We start from the raw sequence: 26,363 nt of genomic DNA, 5'->3' as shown, positions 1-26,363 counted from the left end.
CTACCCAAACCTAATAAGGCTTCTACGGGTGACTAATTTTTGGCCTTGATTGACCCGGTCTGGGCTATATGCATAGCGAAATCTACCTGATTTAGTCGCCAGATGACTTTGCTACCTGATCGTCTGCAGGCGACATGATACAGGCATATACTTAGTGCCTTAGGTACACTACATACAATATTGAGTAGAATTACAAGAGAAGACGTGCTGAGTCATGGGCGGTCGGCGGCGTGGCACATGACCGGCGGCGAGTGACTGACCAATTTTCGGCCTGCGGGTCCAGGCATTCATGGTGCCATCATCGGTCAACCACTCATACTACTTAACAAGTACCGCTGCCACTCTGCTCTTTCAGTCTCCCCTTCTTAAATACACCCTCTTTCTGTGCTCTCTCTGATCGCGTGCTGATATATTTCTCTTCAATCACCACTTCATCACTCCCCTTTTCTTGCTAGCTTCGACTTATATTGTCGACCAAGTCCTACATCTCCCATTCCATCTGCCCCGCTCGTTCATTTACTTCCCCGCTTCAACCCTGCGGACTATTTCGACCACGACAGTACCGAACAATTCGATATTGAAACTTAAGCTACACGCTACAGGGCTGCCAACTTTCAGGTTGCGTCAAAACAACCAATTATCTTTTCAAAATGAGTAGCCCAAAGCGGAGAATTGAGACCGATGTGAGTCGATTAGCGCGCATAAGGTGTTACAGTTCAAACAAGGAAGGATGGCTAACATGGATTTCCTTCCTCAATATAGGTCATGAAGTATGCTGCTATGCCTTCAAATGATCTCTGTTGGTCTATAACTAACTCTTGGGCAGGATGTACGCGCTCCTTCCGATCTTATTTCTTATCGCATGTCCTTTGCTCAGTCCTGTCGAAACTACATACGTCACAAAGAAGACAAAGACAAAGATTATAGATTTTGGTGTGCTGATAGTTGCTTAGGTTGATGAGTGACTATGAGGTGACCCTAGTCAATGATAATAGTAAGTGTCTCTTGTGTTTTGCCACCGGATTTCCCTAGGCTAACTATTGCATTTAGTGTATGTTCCGTCTTTTCCCTGAAATCGAGCTCTAGGGCATAGTTATTTACAATAGGGTTTTGATAGGCAAGAATTTTATGTCCGCTTCAAAGGCCCTGAGGAAAGTAGGTATTTGGATACCCAGGCGCCTATGTCTTTTACTTACAGCGACACAGCACCTTTCTCCGGTGGTCACTGGAAGATCCACGTCGAGTTACCCGACCAATACCCCTACAAGAGCCCTAGTATCGGGTTCGTAAATCGGATATTCCACCCCAACATCGACGAGCTGTAAGACGCTTCTTTTCACCTTCCTGAAAGGCGGACACTAATCTTTGTCTCTTAGTTCCGGATCGGTTTGCCTGGATGTCATCAACCAAACATGGTCACCGATGTACGACATGATCAACATCTTTGAGGTCTTCCTTCCACAACTCCTGCGCTATCCGAACCCATCGGACCCACTAAACGGTGAAGCTGCCGCAATGCTGATGAGGGAACCTAAGAGTTACGAGGCCAAGGTGAAGGGTAGGTTATCCACAAAAACATTGGACATGCACTATATACTCATAATCACAGAATACGTGGCAAAGTACGCTAGCAAAGAGGCCGTCGACGATGCCGGAGAAGACACAGAGTCTGAAGATGAACTCAGTTCCGCGGGCAGCTACGAATCCGGCGGGGAAGAACCAGCCGGTACGATGGACGATGTGTAAATGAATTTGTTCTTTCTAGTTTCCTTTTCCACGTTTAGGTTTGCGTGCGATCATTCCTGAATCGGCTATTCGACATTGTGAGCGTGACTGCCTCGCATCAGCAGCGTCATTTCTTTTTCGTCTGTTCAATGTTTCATGGGGCTAGGTTTGTGGCGTTTCCAGGGTCGGGGTCTGACATTCATGGCGCAACTGATTACGGCGACTGCGAAGACTGAGTTGAGGATCGGACCGATGAACAACGCATCGCTGAGCTTGGGGTGTCGATGAACCATCTGCAGTCCGGCAATCTTCCCTTTTCCCCAATCTATTTAAGTACAACGATTGTGCTATCCCAGTTGTTTTCTGCAGACGTTCGCGCGCCCGGATTGTGCATATCATTTCAGAAATGTCTGTTTATGCTGTCTATATGCTTCCTCAGGTTCTTAGCAAATAATACAACTTGAATTTGTCATAGGAAGCTTTATTTATCACCTTTGTTGTAATGTGACACGGAGTTTTCATAGCCAAAAGCATGAACAAAAGAAGGAAAACAGATATAGACACCAATGAAAGATCGTGTATATGTTGTTGTATTTGAACGAAACATAAAGAGCAAGTGACAAGCAAACTTAAACCAAAGCAAAGAAACCGGCCATACAAAAGAACAGGAAATACAGCCAGGGTATTAGAACAGAATCTCTAGGGCGAAGGGTGGCATTGAAGAAATGGAAAAGAAAGGAAGGGAGAAGAAAGGGAAGAAACAAAGACACGACGGGCGTGCATGACAAGAAGAAAGAGGGGAAGACATCGACCGTCGACCGGCGACCTATGCGAGAGGAGAAGAAAGAAAATAACGAACAAAAACTCCCAGTAATCAACCGTGATATCGTCCCTTGTCCACCACGAACTAGGTAACCTTCAAAACGCCAAACACATCGCGGGCATTATCGTCGGGCTGCTGCGATTTCCCCTTGCGCGGATTTATGACCACCTCACCCCAGTGTTTCGGAACGGCGCCTGGTTTCGGAGAGCCAGGCTTCTGGGCGGAGGATCCAGCCTCTGATGCTGGGGGAGTGGTGGTTATCCTTACGGGAACATCATCTTTTGTGCCGGCTCGAGAGGAAGCTGGGGACACGGGACCGCGGAGAGTCGCTCGGGGTTGTAGATGAGGTTGGGGCTGGAGGGACCAGATATCGATAACGGAACTGCATTGTGTCGTATAGTTAGTATTATAGTGCGCAAGCTACCGTCGGTTTGCGGGTATTGTATCTAGCCAGGAAGAAGCCGGCTTACTCTGACGTCCGTTGGCAGATAGCTTCGAGCGCTTCTCGTTCACGCTTCAAGTATCCGGTATCGGGGTGATTGCCTTGGGTGGAATTGTTTAGCGCGCCATATCCATAACCAGGCTGGTAGATATCGTCGTCGAGGAGACGTTGGGAGGACTCAGACTATGAGCGCATTAGTTAGCGATGAAGAGAAGTTGCGACCAGCCCAGCCACCACCATATCGCATGATCTATCCTTCATATCTTTTGACATTTTCTCAGACGTACATCCTGACTGTCCCGGCGACCAACCCCCAGACACGAAGCACAGACACCCATTTATACCAATATCGACGGGGCTCGGTTAAGAAACGAAGGGGGCACGAGACATCCAAGACCGGGAAGCGTCTGAGGGGGTCACGGAGGACGATGGCTTTCAATTGAGACTGGCGGGTAAAGCACGAGGAAGATGAACAGGGTTAATAAAAGAGTGGAATGCTGAAGTTAGAAGTGCAGCGACGGCACCAGCCGGTGATGCTGAAGTGGTTAATGGTAATCGGAGAAATTTCCTTGATTTATTATTTTTTTTGTCTTTGTTGGAGAAACTGCGAATGGCTGAATCAATGGGATTTAATGCGGGAAGTTCCCTTGGCCGGTCGGGTGGATTCGATTACGGTTGGTCCGTGCGTTCCCGATGTCATTTGCCTTGCCTTTTGCGTTCATTTCTGCTGCTTCTCCATTCCACTGTAACCTTGAGTAATATACTCTTTAGGCATCGGGCATTGTCAACCATGTGGGCCTAACCTTTTTCCAAAGAAGATGTTATCTCATTGACAGCAAGTGGTTGACATTCTTGGCTTCATCAAGTGATGTGATTTCCTCTGCTATGGTCCACTGGATAATACGTACTAGTTCAACAGATATACTCTTCTAGTACCTGATAAGAAAGCAATAACTACTGTTAGTACTAACTCTTAGTCCGATATGAACTGTGTGGAGTATTATTGGCAGACACAGGAAGGGATCTTCATTCAAGGGCCTGTCACAGGACAAATCGGCGATCCCTGGGCAATGGAATTCAATGGATGCTACTCAAACCCCGCAGTATAGACACGACTCCCCTCATTCATGATCAATGATTAACCTCAGCATCATCTTCCCATCTTCTGATATCACCAAGCAATTAATACCATTCTTACCACTTACTCAATACCACAGTATTTTTCTAATCTCTTCTGACAACCATGCCCGGACGTCTAGAAGGTAAAGTCGCCATCATAACAGGCTCCGGCTCAGGCTTCGGCCACGGCATTGCAAAGAAATTCGTCGAAGAGGGCGCGAAAGTCATAGTCGCAGAGATATCCAAAGAGAACGGCGAAAAGGTCGCAGCAGAGCTCAACAGCAAATTCGTCTTTGCAGACGTAACAAGCCGAGAATCCTGGCAAACATTACTCCAGACAGCTCTGGACACGTACGGCCAGCTGGACATTGTAGTCAACAATGCGGGGGCAACCTATTCCAATAAGCCCACAGGCCAGGTCACAGACGCCGACTTTGACCTATGCATGAACGTCAATGTGAAGTCGATCTACCTCTCGGCGAACGTCATTGTACCGTATTTCGAACAGAATAACCGTCCCGGATGTTTTGTCCAGGTTTCTTCTACCGCTGCGCTTCGGCCGCGCCCCGGCTTGACCTGGTATAATGCTTCCAAGGCGGCGGTTAGTATTGCTACCAAGACGATGGCTGTTGAGTATGGGCCAAAGAAGATCCGATTCAATTGCGTTTGTCCTGTTGTTGGGAGTACCGGAATGTGAGCATTATCTATTTCTTCTACAGTGTTTTCCTGGGCCAGTTGCTCATAGGGTTGTTCATACAGGACACATCTGTTTCTTGGAAAACCAGATACGGAGGAAAACCGGGCAGCATTTGTATCTACGGTCCCGTTAGGGCGTCCTAGTACCCCGGCGGATGTTGCCAATGCCTGCAGTTTCCTTGCTAGTGATGAGGCGCAGTTTATCACCGGCGTGGACCTAGAGGTAAGTGGACTGTGTGCTCAACATCTCGTTTCTTCAGTAGTACTAATCATTTCACATAGGTCGACGGCGGTCGCTGTGTCTAGTGATCATCTGCTAAGAAGGTGGTAGGATTAATATGTACATAAGCCACGATAAAACGTTTCTGAGGAATCCGGCTCCTCCTCAAGTACGTTAATGAAACTACAAGAACATAGTACCTCGCATTAGTGCCCTGATCGTAGTTAAACCAACTATGTACATAGCACAAACATGTCTTTACATTAGTACTTGGTTGGACCAAAGAACTAGTAGCATCATAGCACAAACACTCCTACTAACACACACCGCCCATACAATAGTGCAACATCCTACTCATCATTTTTAAATAAAGAAAGTATCACTTTCCTATAGGTAGATCGATATAGTTCCCTTCGTTGAGAAGTGGAACCTCCGGGCCGTTGGCCGCACCACCACAGACTCCGTGGAAATAACGCATCCGCCATTTTCCAATCTCATCCATTTTTCTCAAAAGCACCTCGACTACACTAGACCATTCCTTGCTCCCTAAAGACCCAATCCCGCCCACCACCAAATATCCCGAACCAAAATCCTCAATTTAACGACTGCGATTAATCGATACATATACATGTCCGAGGCGTTCGAACTTCCGAACGCGAAACGGTACGTCCAGATTTCTGTCTTCCATCCCCAGGAGCTGAAACCTACCCCCGCAGAATCATTTAAATGAATTGCCGGCTAACATAGCGTATCTAACCAGCGTTCGTCGCAATGAAATTCTTTCTCCGTCGTCGTCACGGTCTCCCTCGCCTCAGCCTGAAGATACACTTGCCAGTGGGTACGAGCGACTAGGTGCATTGCTTAACCTTGATTCCTTGATTCAGCCCGAACAACAACCGGAACAAACAGATACCCAAGCTACCAAAGTAAACGAGGAGGAAGAAGAAGAGGAGCAAGAATTCGAGTTCCGACTTTTCAGCGCGCCAGTTCGGGACTCTACTGCGACTGCTACACGAGATGCGGGTTCTGCTGCCACAGAGGGAGAGAAGAATGACGTTGGGGCGGTAGGGACACAGAAGTTGCGGATTCGATTACGGTCTCCGACGCCTGGAGCTAGGGGTCCTGATGATGGGGGGTTCGTGAAGCCGTTCCGCGGATGGGAGTATTACTTTTCTGCGCCGGGGTTGCTTTCTGGGTCGAAGGAGGATGATCCGAAGCTTGCACTCAGGAGGAAACAATTTGAGGATGTCGCTGTTAGTGGAGAGCAAATGGGGGAGTGGGCAAAGGTTCCTTGGGTATGTTGTTTCTCTTTCACCTTTAGCGCGACGCGCTATAATTGGCAAATGATAGACGCTTGGGCTAATCATGGATATCTCAGCCTGGATGTCACTTGCCGTGGCGTGTGATTCATTGGAAAAGGCATCAGACGAAATTGCCCCGAGAGGATACTACTACCGCTGTGTTCATCGCCGAGCCTCAGATCAGAGATCCCAAGTCTCGGAAGAAGCCGGGCAAAAAGCGACGGCTCCAGCTTCGCAAGCGTCTGGCAGTGGCGGAGCGGGCCAAGGAAACGGACGCTGAGAAACGGAATCGCAAGAACCGGGAGAGGAAGATTAAGCGGAGACAGAAGGCAAGAGAAATGAAAGCGGCGACGGCAGCCTCGGCAGCCTCGGGACAAAGCCAGGGCACACCTGCTATCGAAGGGGACGATGCTTCATCGCAGGACAGTGATTGATGTATTCCCAGCGATGTGCTTCCTAGTGGCCTTTGCTCTAGCTCAAAATACCCTTTTCTGAGTCCAGCGTTGAACATGAGACGAATGGTTTTATTTGTTCCATTTAACACTAAGTCACCATGAAGCCGCAGTTCGGTTCAAAAATTAACACGAAGGATAATAATGATTGGCGCATGGCCTGTATTACAAACATTCTTCAGTGAAACCATGATCTGAGGAAGAAACCGGGGGTATTATACGAGTGGCACGGCCGACAAGCATGGGTACAGGACCAAAAACACAAATAATGCTGGGGTATGAGAGGCGAAACGGAACAAGACTGAAACAGAATTGAAGAACGAGGGGCTTATTTAGCTTCAGCTGTATATGATGGTCAGCATGGTCTGGCTAGTGTCACATCATATAAACTCACGTTTGGCGGGCTCAGCAGGAGCTGTTCCACCAACCAAGCCGGCAGTTGGCTGGGCAGCGGGGGTCTCAGCAGGAGCGGCAGATTCCGTTGTCTCTATGGGCGGGATTTGGGGCAAGGGTGTCGGAGCAGGTGCTTCATGATCATTGTGCTGCCCTTGCTCTGGTATCGAGGTACCCGGGGAGATGGCAGGCGTCGATTGTGCCGGACCAGTTGCTGTAGGAGCTGCATCTGTATCATTAGCCTTCTATTACGAAACGGTGTGATAGGGGCTATACGATATGACATACCCTGGGTTTCCGCAGCCGGGGCCTCATGGGTGGCGGTTGCTTCGGTGGTAGCTGCACCAGCGCCTGCGGCGGCGGCATCTTCTGGTTTTTGCTCCGCGGCCTGGGCGTTGTTCTTATCGCCCTTCTTTCTCTTGAAGATAGATTTAAGGCTCTCCTTAATCTTTTTGAAGGTGTTCGGTGCTTTGCGATCCAGTTAGAATAACAATGTCATGTTTAAAAAGCATGTACTCCTTGAAACTTACGAACTCCACCCATTGTGACGATTCAAATGAGTTGATAGGGTGATAGTAAAGTTATATAGAGTAAGACGGACAACGGTATAACTGTACGCACGGTAATGGCGAGGCAGTCAGAGGATCAGTGGAAGGGGAAGGGGTGTAGGATTATGAGGGAGATGAAGATGATGAGAAGGATTTTTAAAAAAAAAAGAGAAGAGGAGAAGGGAAGTAGCTTTGAAATAAGAGGTGGTAATAAGCGTCAGGAAATCAACTAATAAAGCAACTGTGATGGACTCCCTCCACGTGACGCTGCACGGGAGTCCGTGATAATGGATCCTTTTTCCTTTTCTCTCATTTTTCCCTCCCCTTTTCCCTTTCGGTCTGGTCCAGCTGTGATTAAAACTGGGGGAGACGTTCGCTTCTCCTTTCTGTTGCTTCATTTGCCGACTCCATCATCTCCACGATAGAGGACCACGACCGACCCACTCGGTTCGCGATTTAACCCCTCCGTTTCAATTACGGTCATTGTTCTAGTCCTGCAGTTCTCTGCCGTCGATCATCTATTTTAGAGTGGCTGTGTTGGAGCTAATCAAGCCCAACGTTCTCCCGAAAGAGACACGGCCAAATTACGAGTCAGACGTTCGTCAAAGACATGTTGTTTCAAATGATTAATTTCCTGTCCGATGGGGGTCCCTTGAATCCTTGTATCACTTAGTCGAATGAAGCACCGGATCTCTGTGAAATGAGATGTCAGAATACCCAATTTATTGGCGACAACAACTCCCCCTTGGTCCTTGGGTTGATATGGATCAATAGTATAGCTAGTCTCGGCGCTTATTTAGTTGGCCCATTGTCCTTATTATATAATTGTGGGGATCCCGAGAGGAGCTTAGCTACTAATTCCGTTAAGGGGATCGGTATCTAAAGGTACTGCCTTGAAGTCGGGGACTTTCCTATGATTTTTCTGCACTCCATCCTGCATATCAGGGGTTGCTCACGATCGTTTTCGATTCCATTCCTACTGTGACAATTGTGGTGTCATTTTATTACCGATCTTTGTATGAGGTGCGTATACCGTACGGGATAATACCAATTCATTAACCCCTATGGCCTGAGGTTTTGCCATATAGAGACTGCAATTAAAATACTCCCAGATACTCCACAACACTTAAGATATAGATTACTCCTTTTCCTCAATTGGCTCATTAACTTACATAACTAGATCCCTCTCCTTTCCTAGGAGTATCACGTAGATTCCCAGGGGCCGTTGCATAGAGGATGAAATAACTTCGAGGGATCTAAGATTGCTTCTAGTACAGTACCTCCGAAGTGGAGCCTCTCATGAAAGCTATTGTCTACTACTATTGACTAGGGATTTGCTACTTACTATATTCCAAATTGTATATTTCACAATTGTCCACCACTCTAATGCTCCTATTCTTGCACCTAGATTGTAACCTGTAAGCCATATGAAAAGTCCCTGTTCTTTCTTGAGTCTTCCCAAAAAGGCAGGTGAATAGCTCACTCTCGACCCGACTCCGTAATCCTCATTTCTAAACAGCACAGCCATCCAACTACAACCATCACTATAGTGCACTTCAACTCACAATTCATATTCATCCAAATAGAATCTTACCACTCTCAAAGCACCTCGAGAGCCTATCATATCCTTCTATCCCTACACGTCGCGGAAAGACGACATTCCCCATACCCTCCACCTACAGAATCTCCACGTTCCCCCATGGCTACTACATCCAGGCGCTACGCCACTCCAATGAAAATGAGTATCGCTCCAAAAGGCTCCTCTGTCCAGAACATAAGGGCATAGTAGACCCAAATAGCTGCAAGCATGGCGGGGTAAGAAAGGCAGCGATTCGCCAGCTGGACCTAGACACAAGGCTGACGTGGTTACAGCGAACGGGCTCGTTGCATAAAGCATGATTTGATCCAATCTGGAATGCATGTTGACTGCGCCGCCCACTTATACTCACTTAGACGGAGAATTTCCCCTCGTTTTGTTCTTCTCTTTCTCAGGTTCCATGCCAAAGAAAGGGTTCAAAAAGAAACGGCTTCGGTTAGCCCAACAACCAGCTGATTCTCAAGCGGCCGATCCACAAGCAGAAATGGCTTCAGGGTCGGCAAGTAGTGAACAGAAGGAGGTCAGCCTTTGTCAGGAAGAAAGTTCTAGTCAAGAGGTCGGTGATTTATCTGCTAGTATCAAGAAGTCAGTCTTTTCCTTTGCTCTTGGTGACCACAAGCTAACGAGTGCATAGGTTCTTTATCTCGTCCGACTTTTCCGACCTGACCATATGCACAGCGGACCAAGAATTCAAAGTCCATCGACTGATTGTCTGTGGGCAGTCTGCGTATTTCTCCCGAGTGTTCAAGGCAAATTGGACGGTAAGAGCTACGGGCACATCGCTCAGCAAGCGGGGAATAATACTAGACATAGGAATCCGTTGATAACAAGATCCAACTCAAGAGCGATGATCCGCGCGCTGTAGAAGCCATGATCCATTTTATGTACGGATTCGAGTACGACAGCAGCGGTAGTGACCTTGGTCGCGTTTCACCCATGCTATTCAATATCAATGTATATCAAGTTGCCGACAAATTTGAGGTTCCACAGCTCAAGCAAAAGGCCAAAGACAAGTTCGAAACAATTGCCAGGACATGCTGGGAAATGGACGACTACCCTATAGCCATCTCGGAGGCATACCAGCGTACCCACAAGGGAGACAGAGGTCTTCGCGATATCCTTGTGAGCATTTCCCATGAACATCTTGAGAAGTTGCTGGAGAATGAAGATTTTCGGACGGTACTCGAGGAGGTTCTGGGCTTTGCAGCCGACCTGGTTCGGCATTCACCAGGAAATACCGGTGTCAAAAAATACCGGTGTCCAAACTGTAACTTTAACTGGATGCTGGGACACTCTGCCAGGAACATTAGCTACGGATGTCCAAACTGTTCGTCAGAACGAAGTAACTGGGATGACTTCATTGTTAAAGGTTGATCCTATTGGTGAACATGAAGAACATACATTGCCTTGCTTGGTCTTATTGATCCTATCTTGTGTATGGCAGTAAGCATAACGGGGGCTTTCCTACAGCATTTTCACATTGAATTCAATGACTTCATTTCTAAGATGTCTCGGGGACGTAACAAGTACATGCACTCACAAATTAATTGAGAGCAAGGTTTTCTCTTCTACCTTCTGTTCACATGCCTTTTCACGGTAATCAAATATGTAGACGTGTTAACATATGTCACTTCCTATACATGTAACATATCTAAATGTGCAAGAGAATGTCTGTTCATGTAATGTACCATTATTTGGCCGTAACATTGAACTCTGATAGCATGCATAAAAGACGTTAATCTCCTAAAGAACCTACCTCTAAAGTTGTCTGCATGTCTTTGTTATCTCTAAACACAATGATAACAAGAGCATTACGCATGTACTTAATGTATGGTTACTCAATGTATGTTCTGCAGGTAATAAGGCCGGAGTATGAGAACTCCAGTCATTATAGACAGGTTCAATTTTAAGTGTAGGCTATACCTATATAATCAAGTGCGTAACCAGTTGTGCTCCGTAGCCCGTAAAGCCAAATAAGGGGTATTTCTAACAATAAGAATCCGATCAAGTCATTATACAAACGGAAGGAGAAGAAGCGAAGCCCAAGAAGTACAATCACAACACTTTCGTTTTCATCCATTCGCTCGTCCCCACGCCAAGGTTGAGTCCATTGCGAGCCCACCACCGCCGAACTCTTTCTTCAGCACCGGACACGGGGTCTGCATCTTCGAGGGCCTCTTCGATATCGCACGTCTTAAACTCGACGCGGAGACCGCTCTGTCGCCACCATTCGAGAACGTTGTCGTGTCCGTTCTTTGTCGGCCCGACAAGGACCTGCGAGTCGAAGATCATCTTGGCGCCTTTGAGTCGGTACCAGAAGTCGAGCACGTGGACGTGGCCGTGCGTGCTGGCGATGCGGGCAACTGATTCGGCGTGGCTGTAGGGGATGCCTGAGGCGTCCCACCAGGCGAGGGATGCTGTGCGGCCTGATTGTGCTGCTAGGAGGACGGATTTTCCGACTTTGAGGGGGATGGGGTCCGATGGGGGTGCGTTCGCGGAGGCTTTCTTCCACCAGTCTAGAACGGACACACGGCCTTCCGCGCTGGCTGACTCGAGGGCTCGCTCAGTGTACCGGAGTTCGAGACCGGAAGTACGCCACCATTCGAGGACATTGACGAAGCCGGCGCGAGAGGCACCATCCATTGCATCGGCGATGTACTCCTTGGTAGGAAGTGCGGGGGCATCACGCCACCATGTTAGAATGTTAGGGTTTCCATAAATAGCAGACGCACGGTATGGTACGTTAGTGAGGCGAGAAGTTGTCCATAAAAGATCAAGGTGGTTCTCCGTCAGGTATGAAAGAATGTCGGTTCGTGAGAATTTGAAGATCAGGTGGCAGGCAAGATCGGAGATGGGTTTCCAGCGTGGCAAGCTATCAATACGTTTCTTGATTGCAGCGAAGGAGCCCCGGAGAATTGTATATTCGAGGGAGGCAGGGGCCGACATCTTAAGAAGGTGACTTTGCCATTCCTTAGGAACAGAAAGATTCGTTGGGATACCGACTGCTTTTGCGATCTCCCAATCTCGCAAGTGGTCCTCGAATATATTCAACCATAGTTCCATTGGTAACGACCGTGCGCCCTTATCGGACCGATGAGGGGGGTGTCGTGAAGTCGTAGCAGTCGTGCTAAGGGATGCTTGCTCTCCCGAAGAAACTTTCGAAGCTTCGGATGACTGAATGGATTCCGTTGAAGAATGAGAAAAAGACAAGCCTAGGGTTGATTCGATGGTTTCATGAAGCTCCACTAAGCCACCCCAAGGAAGCTGGACGAGTTCCTCGGGATTATTGGATTTCATCAACACAGGTGTTATCACACTAACCCACGGCCAATGTTGGTCTACCTCCTGAAGCTGTCTAGCATTTAATGGGTGGTGCCATTCTGATACAGTCATGCCCGGTATTAGGACGACAGGTTTTGAGGATATCCAACCGCGGAGAAGCGCAAGTGTCAACGTGTTGGTCAGGCCATATAGCATCGATCCCAACGTTCCAGCGTCTATGGGAGCAACAAGGAGCATATCCGCCCATTCGCAAAGTTCTGCAGCCTTGGCCTTCAGCCACCTCCGAGCACCTGTTTTCTTCTCAAAAGTCTGACTATCTACTGTGTCCATGTAGTGGGGAACCTTGTTCGCACCGGAGAGAAGCGCGGACGGTTCGTCCGTAATCAGTCGTAACTCGATGTCAGGATGTTGAACGAGGGACGAGAGCACATTGTCGACAAAGGCGCTTTCTGTAGATAGCAGCAAGCGTTTCCGGCGGCGCGCCGGCGAGGCAACATCATTGTTCGGCAGTTCGTGCGATGTGATGGCGGAACGCTCTTTATTCTCAACTACTTTTTCCCCGCCTCCATCAACCTCCATTTCAGTTGGCCACGGAGCGTTTGCGACAGTACTTGAGACAGCACTGAATGAGTGATCTGCTCGGAGGTCAACTGTCATAGCAGAAATAAAATTCAAGTAAACTGGTTTCAGGAGTATCTGTATCGATCTTTTCAATCAGTCGAGTCGATAGTTGTGAGGATAGAGGTGCGTATCGTCAAGAGCAGGAGTATGCCGAAAATATAGGCTTGATTGGTGATGCTTAGGGGAAAAAACCAATGTCTTGGTCAATGCGATAGGAAATTGGAAGGGTAAAGGAGCATTAAAGTTGACCAGAGTTTCGCCCAGTCGACCCGTCGTGTAATATACGAATGGATCACTTTACTTGCGCCCAACCACTCCTCCAACGACGAAAAGTAGCGCAAGATCCATGCAAGTGTCCGGTTTTGGTGCGATACGTGTTACAGGAATGGTGGTCTGATCAAAGGAAAAGTCGAAAAGCGGTGTGGTTATGTAGTTGGTCAAGGCTTGAAAGACGGAACTTGGGCGTGAACCTCGAACGTCAAGTTTGTTCTTTTGATGCTCCGCTTCTTCGAGTGGGCGCCGCCACGTCCTTCTGCACGGATGGGACCTCAACGCCACCAGTTAGGATGTGATTTGGCTTCCGCTCGGCAGGACTAGGGTTAATGTCAGTGGGGGGATTAGATTCCGCGAGATAAAGACCACTACCTAATCCGTCCCTTTCCCTTAGAAATCGGAAACCGAGAGTTGGTTGAACCAGGAAGCGAGCTGACAGTGTCATGAAATCCGATCATTTGACGAACTCGAAGTACGGCTACCGACGGCGGCCGCGTTTGCAAGGCAGCGAAGTTGATTGGCGGAGAAAGGCGGTATGTTGCCGGCCTGAGGTTCTCCATTGACTCGGTAGATTCTAATTGGTTCCCGAGATTCAATGGGATGGGATGATGTCTGTCTGACACCACCAAGTGACTTTCTGGGGATACTTGTAGTAGGTAGGGTATTGTAGTAGTGGTAAGTAGTTGGTCATAGTTTAAATTAGGCTTAGCCTTTCAATAATAACTCAAAAGAAGTCACGTATAAAGCAGCTCTCTTCCGTTCTAAATAGTATGCAGTTACTCTATCCGTACTCAGGCTATAGAGTGATACCCAATTGACCCACTCTATACAGATATATACTACCCCTCCTTATTCTGCGTCTGTATCTGCGTCTGCGTCTGCGTCCGGTGATTCGGCACGTGCCAGGTTCGTATGCAATTTGTGTTCGCGCATACCCAAACTGACCACAGCCCCTAAGATAGTGAGTCCAAGTAGAGTAAGGAACACAGCCCGTAAGGACTCCATATAAGTCGCCAACACCCCGGGTTTCCAGTCTGCTGGGAGTTTCCGAAGTTCATCAAGACTGTCCCTGATCCGTGGAATCAATCTCTTCGCTTCCTCCCGGTCACCAAATCGTGACCAAAGTCCGGACTTCAGGATGTTCTGGAATACCGCAGAAGCGACGGTGATACCTATTGTGCTTCCTGTACTGCGAAAAGCATAGGACGCCGATGTGACCACAGCATGGTGTTCATGATCCACGGCGGACACTAGTGCCACGAGCGTGATGGTGAGAATGGCGCCATAGGCAATTCCCATGAGTAGGAAGTAGATGAAAGGCTGCCAAGAAGGAGAACTGAGGGTCAAAGTACAGATGAGGGTGTTGGAAACAATGAGAAGGGACACAGATATCATGCTGTACAGACTATATCTCCCGCTTGCACGCATGAGTATCCCAGCCCCCAACGAGCCTAGCGACGTTCCAACTGCCTGGGGGATCAGTTTTATGCCAGCACCGGTCGCTGAAGAGCCCTGAACCTGGAACAAGAGTGGCAAGTAGAAAATGAGCCCATACACTGCCATGACAACTAACCAGTTCGTAAGGCAAGCAGAAAAGACAGTCCGGTTGAGAAGCAATCGAACAGGAATGACAGGCTCCGACGCGATATTCGCTTCGATGTAAATGAAAATCATTAGAAACACGGCGGAGAGAGGAAACGCTGTGAGAACCAGTGGATGCGTCCATGGAAGCTGATTTCCACCTGTATTGAGCCCGAGAAGAAAGAGAACGAGTGTGATGACCAGTGTGATCGCTCCAAGGAAATCAACTCGCTTTAATTTGGCCTTTCCAGATTCCTTGACTGGCAGATCCAACTTGACCGCAACGAGGATGCCTGACACTACAACAAACGGGACCTGAATGAGGAAAGCCCATCGCCATCCCAGCGTGTCATTGATCCAGCCCCCGAACACGCCGCCCAGTCCGCCTCCGGCTCCATAGCAGATGTTGCCAAACCCTTGCCAAACCCCTCGTTTCCTGAGAGGCACCAAGTCGGAGGTGACAAACACCGAAATCGTAAGGATGCCACCTCCACCAATCCCTGCAATAACACGGCCTAACACAATGACGCCCTCGCTTTTGGCCAAACCGCATATTAAGTTGCCAACCGCGAAGAAGACATTGGAGAATATCAGGCCGGTACGTCGAGAGAAAATATCAGTTAACCGTCCGCTCAGCGGTTGAGAGGCGGCATTAGCAATAAGATACCCGGTTGCCAACCATGAGAGGAGCGAAAATGAATGGAATGAGGATGAAATAGGACCAGTTAGTGTGGCAACAACAGTCGTGTCTAGTAGAATCAGCTATTCTGCGTCCTCGACCACGTACGACCTGCAAAGCATACCTAAAGCAGCCAGGAAGACCCCAACCCATACACTTCCCAAGATTAGGATCACTTCTTTTGTAGTGGGTTCCTGTACTAGATGGTCTTGGCGCTCCTGGAATTCTGGGGTCGCATTGAGGCCTTGTTCCGCAAGGAGCGGTGTTTGCTCCGACACTGATGTTCCCCGAGCATCTCGAGGATTTGCTCTGAGATTTGAAGTAGATTGAGTTGAAGACATTCTAGTGCTCGGTCGGGATTCACCTGGCCTTGTAGTCAATTCCACATGGGTGTTCGGGAACGTTAATAGGCCCCTTGAGGCGGTAACCACCTCAGTGAGGGGGCTGGCGGTTAGTCATAGTGCCTAGTATGTTGAAGTCAGAGTGCGGGCTAATTAGTAGCATTTCCGTTCGGATATATTGCCTCCTTATAGTAGCGATTCTACATTTATGGCCATGAAGGGTTTTGTTTTGAGAAAATAGTATATATTGGTATAATAGAATTCCTAATGCTTAGTCGTACATGCCAAAGCATACAAAAGAAAGAAAGAGAGAAGAGAAAAATAATAACCATCACCACAAGCTGTCATAAATGATACTCCGGGCTAGTAGACAGCATTGATCGTGATCAACCTATAGAGCATTATCATCGGGCACGTAACTCCGTTAAATGTAATGCAAACGTCTGCAAGCAGAATTTGAGAGAAGAAAAGAATAAAGACGAAGAAGACGAAAGGTATTTAGTCATGCAGTGTCTGATCTAAACCTCTTTCCTAGAAGACATTAGTGAGGAGGGTAAAAAGGGAACGAATTTGCTCACCAGGTAGGTTGGGATATCTCCTTGTTTGGGGTACGAATGGCATTGCGATCACCGAATGGATTGTCCTCATCATCGTCTTCTTCAGTTTCGGACTCGCTATCACTGTTATACACGCGGTGCTTGGACGACGAGGGGATTGATATGCTCATCGGTCGAGAAGGCCGTGGTGGCCTTGGGGGGTTGATAACAAGCCCCGCGAATGACTCTTGAAGATCATGGTCGTCGCGGTCAGGACTCCAGCCAGACTCAAGTACATCCTGGTCGCTATCACTATCGTAATCCACGCTTTTGTCTAAGACTTCAAACGCCATAAGGGCGGTAACGAGTTCCTCATTAGCATGTATGAGACTGCCTAGAAATTCCTCACTCTCTACGTGTTGGATGTAGCGAAGAATCTGACGCCTGAGCTGCTTGCACGTTTCGAACCGGTTGAGGACCTCAGCATCTTCGCTCACCCGTTGTGTTTCTCGGTTGACCAGTTTAAGTGCGTTTAGGAGATTCGTGCTAGCGACGGATGCAGAGGCGAGTGTCTGTAAGATTTCTGGCTTCTCCTTTTCGAGGTTAAAGGTCTTGTCGCGAACTTTCTTCTCTTTCTTTTCCTTCTTGAGTGATTTGCTGGAAGTATGCTTGTGCTTAGGGCCACTTAGGACTGTAGCCGGGCCATTGCCCGCAGAGATGGACACGGTGTGGCCCATTTGAGGTTCGTCCGAAGTGCCAGACTCCCGGAGAACCTTCGCTTTAGCCTGATTGGCCGGCTGTTTGCGTTTCGGTAATTGCCTGTAGAGGCCTGTCACACGTTCCATGCCGGGTGTGTTCTTGTAGGATACTGCCCACTGTCCGAAGATCTGCTTGCATTTTTCTTTGACTAGAGGATCAGAAATGGGGTCCGTAGCAGCGATCCGCAGACGTTCCAGTAGAGGCTCGTCTGCAAATTCCCGTAAAAAGCGGTCTCCGGCATTTTGAATCAGGAAATCGAGGATAGTGAGAGCTCTTAGTTGGCGATGCAAGTTTCCATATTTACTAGAAGCCAGTTAGGACTGGGGCCTATGCGAAACTGGTTGGGCACATAACTGACAGCTTCTTACGCAGGGCGCGACTTGCTTCGGTCGGGCCACTGCCCTGTATCATTACAGCTTCAATGAGATCAACGATGCCACTGGAGTCTTCAACATCATATTGTTCACTAGTTAGGACCTCAATCTGCACCGATACAGCCGAATAAGGCTTCTATAATGCAGTGTTAGTTCCGCAAGGTTAACATCATGTGTCTAATAGACATAGTCCAACTAGAGCCGAGATAGACATGCCAACAGGCCGAACTTACCGACGAATGGAACATGATGAATTCAAGTCGCAGCAGCCCCCAGGATTTGCTTTATTTTTCTCAGAAACAAATACTCAAGACCGATAGCAGCCACACGAGGGACGAAGACTCAAATAGTCAATCACCACCTGACCCCTATACATCAACGTGCAGCCTAATAAAGCAAAACGCCTTTCGCCTTGAACAATCCCACAATTATAACCCCGCGATAAGCTCAATGCCCGAAGCGGAAAGTTTCCTAGCGATACTTTGGAGCGGCTAGACGAGTAGGTAATAATAGTAGCTGAACAGTGACGTGTTAATAGACCCAGTGAGGAGGCTATCGCGTCGTCTTGGCGCGACTGATTCAGCCCGACGCACGGTGGCTTGACGATCAGCTCGGGTTCAGAGCGACGGTAGTTGAGGCCAGTTATAGCCTTGTAGCCCTACAGAAACACACAAAAAGGAGGAGGATTGTTTGTTCCTGCCTCCGACGTCATGGGACGTGCGATAATGGCCAATCTCGTGACTGCCCCTCGCCCATAGCCTAAAGTGGTCTAGGGCGGGGGAACCTCGGGATGCCTAGTTGCCTGGGGCGCTGGAGGAAGTATCAACGGAATGTGAAACAAGTTGGGGTAATTGCCGAATTGGCTTGTACACATGATACATTCCACTCGGTCCAATACACACCAGCTATTGGGATTCAAGTCTACTATACGGAGTAGTACAGGGCCAGATCCCCTTCAATTGCTGCTGGGCAGCATCTTACGTACTTCTCCCCCTAATCAATGGGTCACCGGTCTGCGAAATCGGCAGGCCGTCTCTCAATTCGCCAACCGCGACGGTTATTCTCCCGTCTAGTCCTCTGCTCCACTCTCCTACTGGGAGTCAGCATTGTCCTAAAAAGCCGCCACCGTCTCAGCTCCTTCTTCACTCACTTCCTTACTCCTACATACTCATACACTCAAGTCACAACTATGTCTTACCAACAGGAACGCTACATCGCCGAACTCGCGGTCCAACGAGCTACTCTCCTCACCCAGAAGGTCTTTAACGAAAAGGCCAAGGGTACCGTATCGAAAGATGACAAGTCGCCCGTGACCATCGGTGACTTTGGTGCCCAGGCTTTGATCATTCAGGCTATCCGCAAGAACTTCCCAAATGATGAGATTGTCGCCGAAGAAGAGGCTAGTTCCCTCCGTGAGGATAAAACACTGAGTGCCGAAATCTGGAGACTGGTTAAGGATATCAAGCTGGATGACAGTGAGAGCGATGAGATCCTTGGAGGACCCTTGCCAAGTGAAGAAGCAATGTTGGACATTATCGATCAGGGCAAGAGCGCGGGAGGCGCGAAGGGTCGCATCTGGGCTTTGGACCCTATCGACGGTACGAAGGGATTCCTGCGTGGTGGCCAGTATGCCGTCTGTCTCGGCTTGATTGAGGATGGTGACGTCAAGGTGGGAGCGATTGGCTGCCCCAACCTGCCTGTTAATGACTCCGATACGATGTCTGCATCGATCGGTGTTGACCAGCACAGCGGTGCTGGTAACGGAGTCCTTTTCTCAGCTATCAAGGGCGCCGGATCCATCAGCCGGCCTCTGAAGAACGGCGCTCTTGCCGAGAGCAAGTCTATCTCCATGCGTCCGGTACCAAACATTGCGCAGGCTGTCTTCTGCGAAGGAGTGGAGGCTGCCCACTCGGCTCAGGGTGATAATGCTGCTGTTGCCCAGCGCCTTGGTATTACCGCCCCCAGCGTGCGACTGGATTCTCAGGCCAAGTACTGCTCTATTGCCAGAGGTGCCGGTGACATCTATCTACGTCTGCCTGTGAAGAAGGACTACCAAGAGAAGATCTGGGATCATGCTGCTGGAGATCTCATCGTGCGTGAAGCTGGCGGCCAAGTAACGGACATCTACGGTCAGCAATTGGATTTCAGCAAGGGCCGGACCTTGGCTGCCAACAAGGGAGTTGTCGCTGCACCCAAGGCCCTTCAGGACCAGGTGATTGATGCTGTGAAGATTGTCCTGAAGCTGTGAATGAGCTTGTGTTATGATTAAAACAATATGCAACGAACTTTGTCAAATTGCTCACGCTAGATGCGTCTAGAAGTACATAAGATAGATACCAATCGCGAACAGAAACCAAATATGCTTGGATATACATGTACAGTAAAACATAACCACTGTTCCTCTTCCCAGAACCAGAGACACCAAATCTACCGGATTTTCTTGGCCTTCAATTTGATTGTCTCCCCGTTGATGAAAATACCCTTGCCCTTGTATGGTTCAGGCTTGCGCCATTCTCTGATTTCGGCCGCAAATTTCGTCACGACGTTCTTGTTGACACCCTCCAGCAAAATACGCGTCGGCTGCGGAGTGCTTGCTTTGACACCCTGTGGAACACCCAACTCAATCGGGTGGGAGTATCCAACCTTGAGGGAGACAAACTGCTGGCCGGGGTATTCAGGTTCGACGGTGGTTGCCGTTGATTCGACAGTAGCTCTGTAACCGACACCGACCAGACTGAGAATGCAAACGTGGCCTTCCGACACTCCTAGGATGTAGTTTTGTAAATGTGCCCGAGTGGTTCCTATGGCATAAAACTGTCAGAAGTGCACAAGTGATTGACAAATAAAGTGATATACGTACCCCACATAGCACGCTGATGCGCGACTGAGGAATCCTGAACGGAGAGAGTCGCTTTGCGAAGACCTTCATCATGTGCAACTTCCAAGAATGGAGGAATGCTCAGTGTCAATTCACCTATGATGGATTTATAAGTCAACCTGTTTACCTCAGCTTTAGGTGATATGTGAGCGTGCCATACCCAAAGGCCCTTTAACTTCAATTGCCGTCTTCGGAATGTCCTTCGCTACTCCTCTCACTTGTGTCTGAGGTAAGTCGATAAATTTGAGGGAGACTTCGGGAGGTACGGAGATCGGGGCGCCGCCGACTCGAGATTGCGTTGATGAGGTGGTAGAGAATGGTTGTGTCCGCTGAGGCTGCGAGAACGCAGGTGCGAGATAAATTGGCAGTGAACCCTGCCTCAAAGGACCCCTGGAAAGCTGCTTAAAGCAGTTCTGCGTTAAGGAACGCGACATGATGACAATTGCGGTCTGTTGCTAGAAGACAACTACTTTGGATCTCCGATGCCGACTTTGATTTTGGCCGGAGACCCTGCACTCCCGATCTGGTTAGCGCGTGTTATGCACGTGATCATGGCTTTTGTATAGATCAGGATTTCGACTCAGCTCACTGTTATTTTCAGAGATATCTGGACCCAAAATGTGATAAGTCTTCAGATACGAGTCGCTGCGGTGCCTGTGTCATTGTTTTGAGATGTATGATTCCTCACTTTGCTCCATATTATACATTTCCTTTACCTATATCTCTTTCTATATCCCAACCCATCTATACTGCAAAACCCCAGACACTGTCTATTCGACGATTGATCCACGACATCATCAATTGATATAGGACGCCATTCATCAATCTATCGTCTTTACATATATGTCGTCTTGCTCGTTACAGTTAAGCAAAGAACTGTTTTAACCAACCGGTCATCTCCAGTACATCGATACCCCAGAAAAACGTATTGATATCAATGAAAAGGATGGCTGGCCCACACCCAACTATAGCATTTCCTATGTGGATGCTACTTCTATTCTCTCTGATTTTTTTGGTCCTCTGTAGCGCGGAAAGTTCAGCGAGTGGTACGTTATCTGCGAAAGGACAAAATCGATAATACTAATCAAGTCACCAAGCATAGACCTCTTAATACGCAGTAACAGTTCATTTGAGGAAGTGGACCTAGTTTCCTTCATAAGCTCGAAAAATACACAGCATGACGTCGTATTCAAGGAAGCAGTACAGTTGTTAGAGTCAATGAGGTCGTCTCCTTCCTGCAACCGGATTGCAGCCTCTAGACTTGTCAAATCCTGCCAGTCGGTTAGAGTGAAGATAAACAATATCGATCCTGAGACCTATAGAATATTGGAACATACTCGAGCATTATATGCAGCAAGACTCGCTATCTGCGAGCTCAACGGTGCCGGGACCCATATCCCCAATGCCTGTCTTCCAGTGACCTTTCCACCCCCACAGAAGAAAGGGATCTTTGGGTTCTCCTTAAAAAGTGAAACTCCGGTCAATGGTGTGGACCCGGTCCCAGTCCAGTTGTTGGAATCCTGTCTCAAGTCGCTAGAGTCACGACCTCAGTGGTGGACTTCTTATAGCAACAGTAGGCAGAACGCTTTCGTAATATGTCAAGCTGCGAGGACTGAGAACGAGAAAGAAGAACTTTTGAACCTCCATAGGTCAGTAGTCGAGGGCTCTAACAAACTCAATCAGGGCCTTCAAGAAGCCTTGCGGACTGCTGCTGCAGAGTCTTTACATCACAGAGCCTTTGTCAGTGAAATTTCAAATATGAATGCCAGGCTGGTTCACGACATGGAAGAAACTCGCTCGCACTTCAAGGCTATGATTGAAAAAGCTTTCTACGAGATTGAATCCAGGGCCGTTTCGATTGTCAATACCGTTACCTCAGTGCTCGGAAGGGTACAGGCTGGGGTAACAAATCTAGATAAGGTGCTAGTACGAGTGCCCTCCTCCACAACACAGCTAACGAGTAATAGAATATTCAGAATGCATCCGCCGAGGTCAGCAAACTGCAATACACTTTTCAAGACCTTGTGGACGAAGTGCTGTCCGCAAATGAACAAATTACAATTGCACATCAACAGAATGCTATATCACACAATGAACTCGCCTTATCCCTTCGGTCAAAGTTGGAGTCCGTATTGCAAGATGATATGGCTAGATTACTTCATAATATTGAAGCATTCGATTCCTCATTAGTAGGTTAGCCTGCCCCAAATGAACAATAAGTGTTGACTATCTTAGGAATGGCTCTCTGGAAGATTCGGGCTCCTGTCCGAGCGAGAAATGAGCATATCCGAGGTTAGTGGTGCCTTTAAGCTGAATGGAATGGCCTAACTCTCAGAAGCGTCTGCAAGCTTTAGATACTTCATTGAAGGAATTTCAGTTGAGAGCTGAGAGTCTACACAAGTCGCAGTTGCAGCAATCTGAAGCTGTCGAGTTCCAATCAAGGTTACAGGAGAAACTACAAACCAGCGTACAAATTTCGCAAGCTTTACTTGACAAGGCAGCTGCAACTGCAGCCAATTTACAGGCGATGATCGATGAAACATCCGCGCGTTATAAAGACACCCCTGCTTTGAGGCCGCTTTTTAGCACATCCTTCTCGTGGACCTTTTTTGGTCTTCTTCTGAGTCTTATAGCATCTCACAACGTAAAATTTGCTTTAGCAATGCTTATTATCGGTGCTCGTAAGTACCAGTATCCACAGCTTATGTCCTGCAACTAATTGTGTCGTTTTTAGTTCAATTCATGGCCGTAAGGATATTATAATGCGTCTATGACCGTTATGCTGGCAAAGTCAATGAGAAACCCACTATATCGATCACATGGATCATGGATCATATCAGTAATCAAGATTCTCTTTTTCTTTTTTTTCTTTTTTCTTTTTTTTTTTTTTTTTTTTTTTTTAAAGATTGGGCCAGTTTCCAGGAACGTTTGCACCATGCGCGCCCGCAACCAGCTGCAAGCGTCAATCATGGTGGCACGGTCTTGACCTTTGAATTACTTAATGAATATCCTTGCTGTTATTGTTATCATCTAATCGAAGCGATCTCTTGAAAGAGAACCTAAGCACGTCCAATCTCCAATGGCTAATTCATGGAAGCTCTATGATATGTTAAGCACTCGCCGTGTCGATTAAACTTTCACCATACATTCTAGTACACTCTATTATACTAGGTAGGTGAACCGTCAATAAAAGCTAAACTCAATCAATACTACGGTGGACTACGGTAAAGGTATTCGGCAACCAGACGGTTTTCGGCAGCGATCGATGCAGGTTTAACCCGGCCTTTTACATTGATGCAATTATCTTCTCTAAACTGGAACCCTCCACAAGGCAATTATTTTAAGGCAAATTATGGTTTAAAAGGAGCAAGAGCATGTTCCTTTCTTTCTCTTTCGCTCTCTTTTTGTAACACTAACAGGAACACGCCCTATAGTACATGAGATGTGTCGAGTTTACTTCACCAGGATTTAGGGTCGAGTTCCCTCGGTGCCGAAAAGAATGCCCGAGCAATGTATTTATGTGGCCCCAGGACAGTTTAATTGCCGATATCCAAGCCTTTCAGGTGAGTAAATTGCAGAGCGTGTGACAAGGGTAACCAGGAGAATACTCCGCATTTTGTGGGGAACCCCATGGGACGATCTTTAGGATGTGGAGACACTCATTTGAAAATGACAGTGACTTGTCCAGTCAGCGCTGCTGAAAATTGTCTCCCTAATCCCGGCTTTTCCTTGTCGAAAATGATTGGGGAGTGCGTCACGTCACGGCCAAGCTTTCCTGCTTAGGAATTTCCTAAGCTAATACATGGTACCTTCCTCCGGTCAAACTTCGGAGAAGCCCTAGATAAGGGTACGGGATATAGTCCGATCTTCATGTACCGACGGATTGAAAGTTTGAAACGCTAAATGACATGTTCCTTAGTACTGTCAGCAGTCTCCGGTATCTCCGAGGCAGCTACATATATAAAGTCACCAAGCTCACGGCAGAGGAAAATGTCTCCGTGAACAACAACCACACCAAGCCAGTATGCCTTCGCTTCGCCGGCTTCTGCCTTTTCTTGCTGCAGGCTCCGCCGCTCTGGCAAGCCAAGATACGTTTCAAGGCAAGTGTACTGGTTTTGCAGACAAGATAAACCTGCCTGATGTGCGGGTAAATTTTGTCAATTACGTGCCTGGAGGCACCAATCTTTCTTTGCCAGATAATCCCACCAGCTGCGGCACAACCTCTCAAGTAGTGTCCGAGGATGTCTGCCGTATTGCCATGGCTGTTGCAACCTCAAACAGTAGCGAAATCACCCTTGAAGCATGGCTCCCACAAAACTACACTGGTCGTTTCCTGAGTACGGGCAACGGTGGTCTCTCAGGCTGTATGTTCTACCCGGCACCGCGATGCGACATGGCACAACTTCAAACTAACGTCTTACAGGTATTCAGTACTATGATCTAGCGTACACCTCCGGCCTCGGGTTTGCCACGGTTGGCGCCAACAGCGGCCATAACGGAACATCCGGGGAGCCTTTCTACCACCACCCAGAGGTCCTCGAAGACTTTGTACATCGTTCAGTCCACACTGGTGTCGTGGTTGGAAAGCAATTGACAAAGCTTTTCTACGAGGAAGGGTTCAAGAAGTCGTACTACCTTGGTTGCTCCACTGGTGGTCGGCAGGGCTTTAAATCCGTCCAGAAATATCCCAATGACTTTGATGGTGTTGTAGCCGGTGCACCGGCATTCAATATGATCAACCTCATGTCATGGAGTGCCCACTTCTATTCAATCACGGGGCCAGTTGGGTCCGACACATACCTATCCCCTGACCTGTGGAATATCACCCATAAGGAGATCCTGCGTCAATGCGACGGTATCGATGGAGCAGAGGACGGCATTATTGAAGACCCAAGTCTTTGCAGCCCGGTTCTTGAAGCGATCATCTGCAAGCCTGGTCAAAACACTACCGAGTGTTTAACTGGCAAGCAAGCCCATACCGTTCGCGAAATTTTCTCCCCGCTGTACGGAGTGAACGGCACCTTGCTTTATCCCCGCATGCAGCCTGGCTCTGAGGTGATGGCTTCTTCCATAATGTACAACGGCCAGCCTTTCCAGTATAGCGCAGACTGGTACCGCTATGTTGTCTACGAGAACCCCAACTGGGATGCAACCAAGTTCTCCGTCCGTGACGCAGCCGTCGCTTTGAAGCAGAACCCATTCAATCTCCAGACCTGGGACGCAGATATCTCCTCTTTCCGCAAGGCAGGCGGTAAAGTCCTCACCTACCACGGTCTCATGGATCAACTTATCAGCTCGGAGAACTCCAAGCTTTACTATGCGCGCGTTGCGGAAACCATGAACGTCCCTCCGGAAGAGCTGGACGAGTTCTACCGCTTCTTTCAGATCAGTGGAATGGCCCATTGCAGTGGAGGTGACGGAGCGTACGGCATTGGAAACCAGCTCGTGACCTATAACGATGCCAATCCTGAAAACAACGTCCTCATGGCTATGGTTCAGTGGGTGGAGAAGGGCATCGCCCCGGAGACCATTCGTGGTGCTAAGTTTACCAATGGCACGGGCTCGGCCGTGGAGTATACTCGCAAGCACTGCCGCTACCCTCGCAGGAATGTATACAAGGGGCCAGGGAACTACACTGATGAGAATGCCTGGCAATGTGTTTAAATTGTTGAAGTATTGTACATATATTTGCTCATAGAGGCAAGACGTTTGCATGTCATGAT

At 48.3% G+C, this 26,363-nt stretch overlaps 14 protein-coding genes across 14 annotated transcripts; 7 read left to right on the top strand and 7 right to left on the bottom strand.

Annotated features, from left to right (window-relative positions):
- Nucleotides 1-957: 957 nt before the first annotated feature.
- F9C07_2197943 (ubiquitin-conjugating enzyme h) lies at nucleotides 958-1,746 on the top strand (the record flags this gene model as incomplete). The annotated part of the gene is made up of 5 exons (XM_041289389.2): nucleotides 958-994; nucleotides 1,123-1,155; nucleotides 1,207-1,321; nucleotides 1,377-1,558; nucleotides 1,610-1,746. 5 exons carry the CDS (start codon nucleotides 958-960, stop codon nucleotides 1,744-1,746), a joined length of 504 nt encoding a protein of 167 aa, XP_041142381.2.
- A 125-nt stretch (nucleotides 1,747-1,871) lies between these two features.
- F9C07_9956 (uncharacterized protein) lies at nucleotides 1,872-2,332 on the bottom strand (the record flags this gene model as incomplete). Its single annotated transcript, XM_071511967.1, has 2 exons — nucleotides 1,872-2,038; nucleotides 2,218-2,332. 2 exons carry the CDS (start codon nucleotides 2,330-2,332, stop codon nucleotides 1,872-1,874), a joined length of 282 nt encoding a protein of 93 aa, XP_071363642.1.
- A 300-nt stretch (nucleotides 2,333-2,632) lies between these two features.
- Nucleotides 2,633-3,328, bottom strand: F9C07_9955 (late endosomal/lysosomal adaptor and MAPK and MTOR activator-domain-containing protein; the record flags this gene model as incomplete). Its single annotated transcript, XM_041289381.1, has 3 exons — nucleotides 2,633-2,930; nucleotides 3,019-3,173; nucleotides 3,278-3,328. 3 exons carry the CDS (start codon nucleotides 3,326-3,328, stop codon nucleotides 2,633-2,635), a joined length of 504 nt encoding a protein of 167 aa, XP_041142380.1.
- Nucleotides 3,329-4,159: 831 nt separating this feature from the next.
- On the top strand, nucleotides 4,160-5,185 carry F9C07_9954 (oxidoreductase). Its single transcript, XM_041289388.2, has 3 exons — nucleotides 4,160-4,802; nucleotides 4,869-5,028; nucleotides 5,088-5,185. The coding sequence occupies exons 1-3, from the start codon at nucleotides 4,234-4,236 to the stop codon at nucleotides 5,109-5,111; spliced, it is 753 nt and encodes a 250-aa protein (XP_041142379.1). The 5' UTR covers nucleotides 4,160-4,233; the 3' UTR covers nucleotides 5,112-5,185.
- Nucleotides 5,186-5,653: 468 nt separating this feature from the next.
- F9C07_9953 (uncharacterized protein) lies at nucleotides 5,654-6,760 on the top strand (the record flags this gene model as incomplete). Its single annotated transcript, XM_041289386.1, has 3 exons — nucleotides 5,654-5,688; nucleotides 5,786-6,320; nucleotides 6,404-6,760. The coding sequence occupies 3 exons, from the start codon at nucleotides 5,654-5,656 to the stop codon at nucleotides 6,758-6,760; spliced, it is 927 nt and encodes a 308-aa protein (XP_041142378.1).
- A 398-nt stretch (nucleotides 6,761-7,158) lies between these two features.
- On the bottom strand, nucleotides 7,159-7,714 carry F9C07_9952 (uncharacterized protein; the record flags this gene model as incomplete). Its single annotated transcript, XM_041289380.2, has 3 exons — nucleotides 7,159-7,394; nucleotides 7,460-7,639; nucleotides 7,702-7,714. 3 exons carry the CDS (start codon nucleotides 7,712-7,714, stop codon nucleotides 7,159-7,161), a joined length of 429 nt encoding a protein of 142 aa, XP_041142377.2.
- Nucleotides 7,715-9,092: 1,378 nt separating this feature from the next.
- Nucleotides 9,093-11,031, top strand: F9C07_1196365 (BTB/POZ protein). Its single transcript, XM_041284590.2, has 4 exons — nucleotides 9,093-9,534; nucleotides 9,592-9,901; nucleotides 9,951-10,077; nucleotides 10,130-11,031. The coding sequence occupies exons 2-4, from the start codon at nucleotides 9,639-9,641 to the stop codon at nucleotides 10,688-10,690; spliced, it is 951 nt and encodes a 316-aa protein (XP_041142376.2). The 5' UTR covers nucleotides 9,093-9,534; nucleotides 9,592-9,638; the 3' UTR covers nucleotides 10,691-11,031.
- A 340-nt stretch (nucleotides 11,032-11,371) lies between these two features.
- On the bottom strand, nucleotides 11,372-13,255 carry F9C07_9951 (putative phosphopentothenoylcysteine decarboxylase; the record flags this gene model as incomplete). Its single annotated transcript, XM_041284582.1, has 1 exon — nucleotides 11,372-13,255. The coding sequence occupies one exon, from the start codon at nucleotides 13,253-13,255 to the stop codon at nucleotides 11,372-11,374; it is 1,884 nt and encodes a 627-aa protein (XP_041142375.1).
- Nucleotides 13,256-14,341: 1,086 nt separating this feature from the next.
- Nucleotides 14,342-16,093, bottom strand: F9C07_9950 (putative MFS multidrug transporter; the record flags this gene model as incomplete). The annotated part of the gene is made up of 2 exons (XM_071511966.1): nucleotides 14,342-15,822; nucleotides 15,877-16,093. 2 exons carry the CDS (start codon nucleotides 16,091-16,093, stop codon nucleotides 14,342-14,344), a joined length of 1,698 nt encoding a protein of 565 aa, XP_071363641.1.
- A 266-nt stretch (nucleotides 16,094-16,359) lies between these two features.
- On the bottom strand, nucleotides 16,360-18,357 carry F9C07_9949 (uncharacterized protein). The gene is made up of 4 exons (XM_071511965.1): nucleotides 17,996-18,357; nucleotides 17,747-17,898; nucleotides 16,672-17,691; nucleotides 16,360-16,624 (listed from the first exon to the last, which is right to left on the bottom strand). The coding sequence occupies exons 1-4, from the start codon at nucleotides 18,008-18,010 to the stop codon at nucleotides 16,612-16,614; spliced, it is 1,200 nt and encodes a 399-aa protein (XP_071363640.1). The 5' UTR covers nucleotides 18,011-18,357; the 3' UTR covers nucleotides 16,360-16,611.
- Nucleotides 18,358-18,455: 98 nt separating this feature from the next.
- On the top strand, nucleotides 18,456-21,099 carry F9C07_2277118 (3',5'-bisphosphate nucleotidase). Its single transcript, XM_041284589.2, has one exon. The coding sequence runs from the start codon at nucleotides 18,763-18,765 to the stop codon at nucleotides 20,008-20,010; it is 1,248 nt and encodes a 415-aa protein (XP_041142373.1). The 5' UTR covers nucleotides 18,456-18,762; the 3' UTR covers nucleotides 20,011-21,099.
- F9C07_9947 (mitochondrial 54S ribosomal protein uL6m) lies at nucleotides 20,190-21,074 on the bottom strand (the record flags this gene model as incomplete). Its single annotated transcript, XM_041289365.1, has 3 exons — nucleotides 20,190-20,563; nucleotides 20,623-20,736; nucleotides 20,801-21,074. 3 exons carry the CDS (start codon nucleotides 21,072-21,074, stop codon nucleotides 20,190-20,192), a joined length of 762 nt encoding a protein of 253 aa, XP_041142372.1.
- On the top strand, nucleotides 21,100-23,560 carry F9C07_2126791 (nuclear membrane fusion protein Kar5). The gene is made up of 5 exons (XM_071509090.1): nucleotides 21,100-22,560; nucleotides 22,608-22,829; nucleotides 22,876-22,932; nucleotides 22,979-23,321; nucleotides 23,375-23,560. Exons 1-5 carry the CDS (start codon nucleotides 21,859-21,861, stop codon nucleotides 23,401-23,403), a joined length of 1,353 nt encoding a protein of 450 aa, XP_071363639.1. The 5' UTR covers nucleotides 21,100-21,858; the 3' UTR covers nucleotides 23,404-23,560.
- Nucleotides 23,561-24,664: 1,104 nt separating this feature from the next.
- Nucleotides 24,665-26,304, top strand: F9C07_9945 (putative feruloyl esterase; the record flags this gene model as incomplete). The annotated part of the gene is made up of 2 exons (XM_041289378.1): nucleotides 24,665-25,004; nucleotides 25,064-26,304. The coding sequence occupies 2 exons, from the start codon at nucleotides 24,665-24,667 to the stop codon at nucleotides 26,302-26,304; spliced, it is 1,581 nt and encodes a 526-aa protein (XP_041142370.1).
- Between the last annotated feature and the right edge of the window lie 59 nt (nucleotides 26,305-26,363).

The sequence above is a fragment of the Aspergillus flavus genome, chromosome 2 (genome assembly GCF_009017415.1).
Source record: "Aspergillus flavus chromosome 2, complete sequence".
Classification (NCBI taxonomy): domain Eukaryota; kingdom Fungi; phylum Ascomycota; class Eurotiomycetes; order Eurotiales; family Aspergillaceae; genus Aspergillus; species Aspergillus flavus.
Note: the sequence above shows the minus strand (reverse complement) of the source record. Positions and strands in the feature narration are given on the sequence as shown.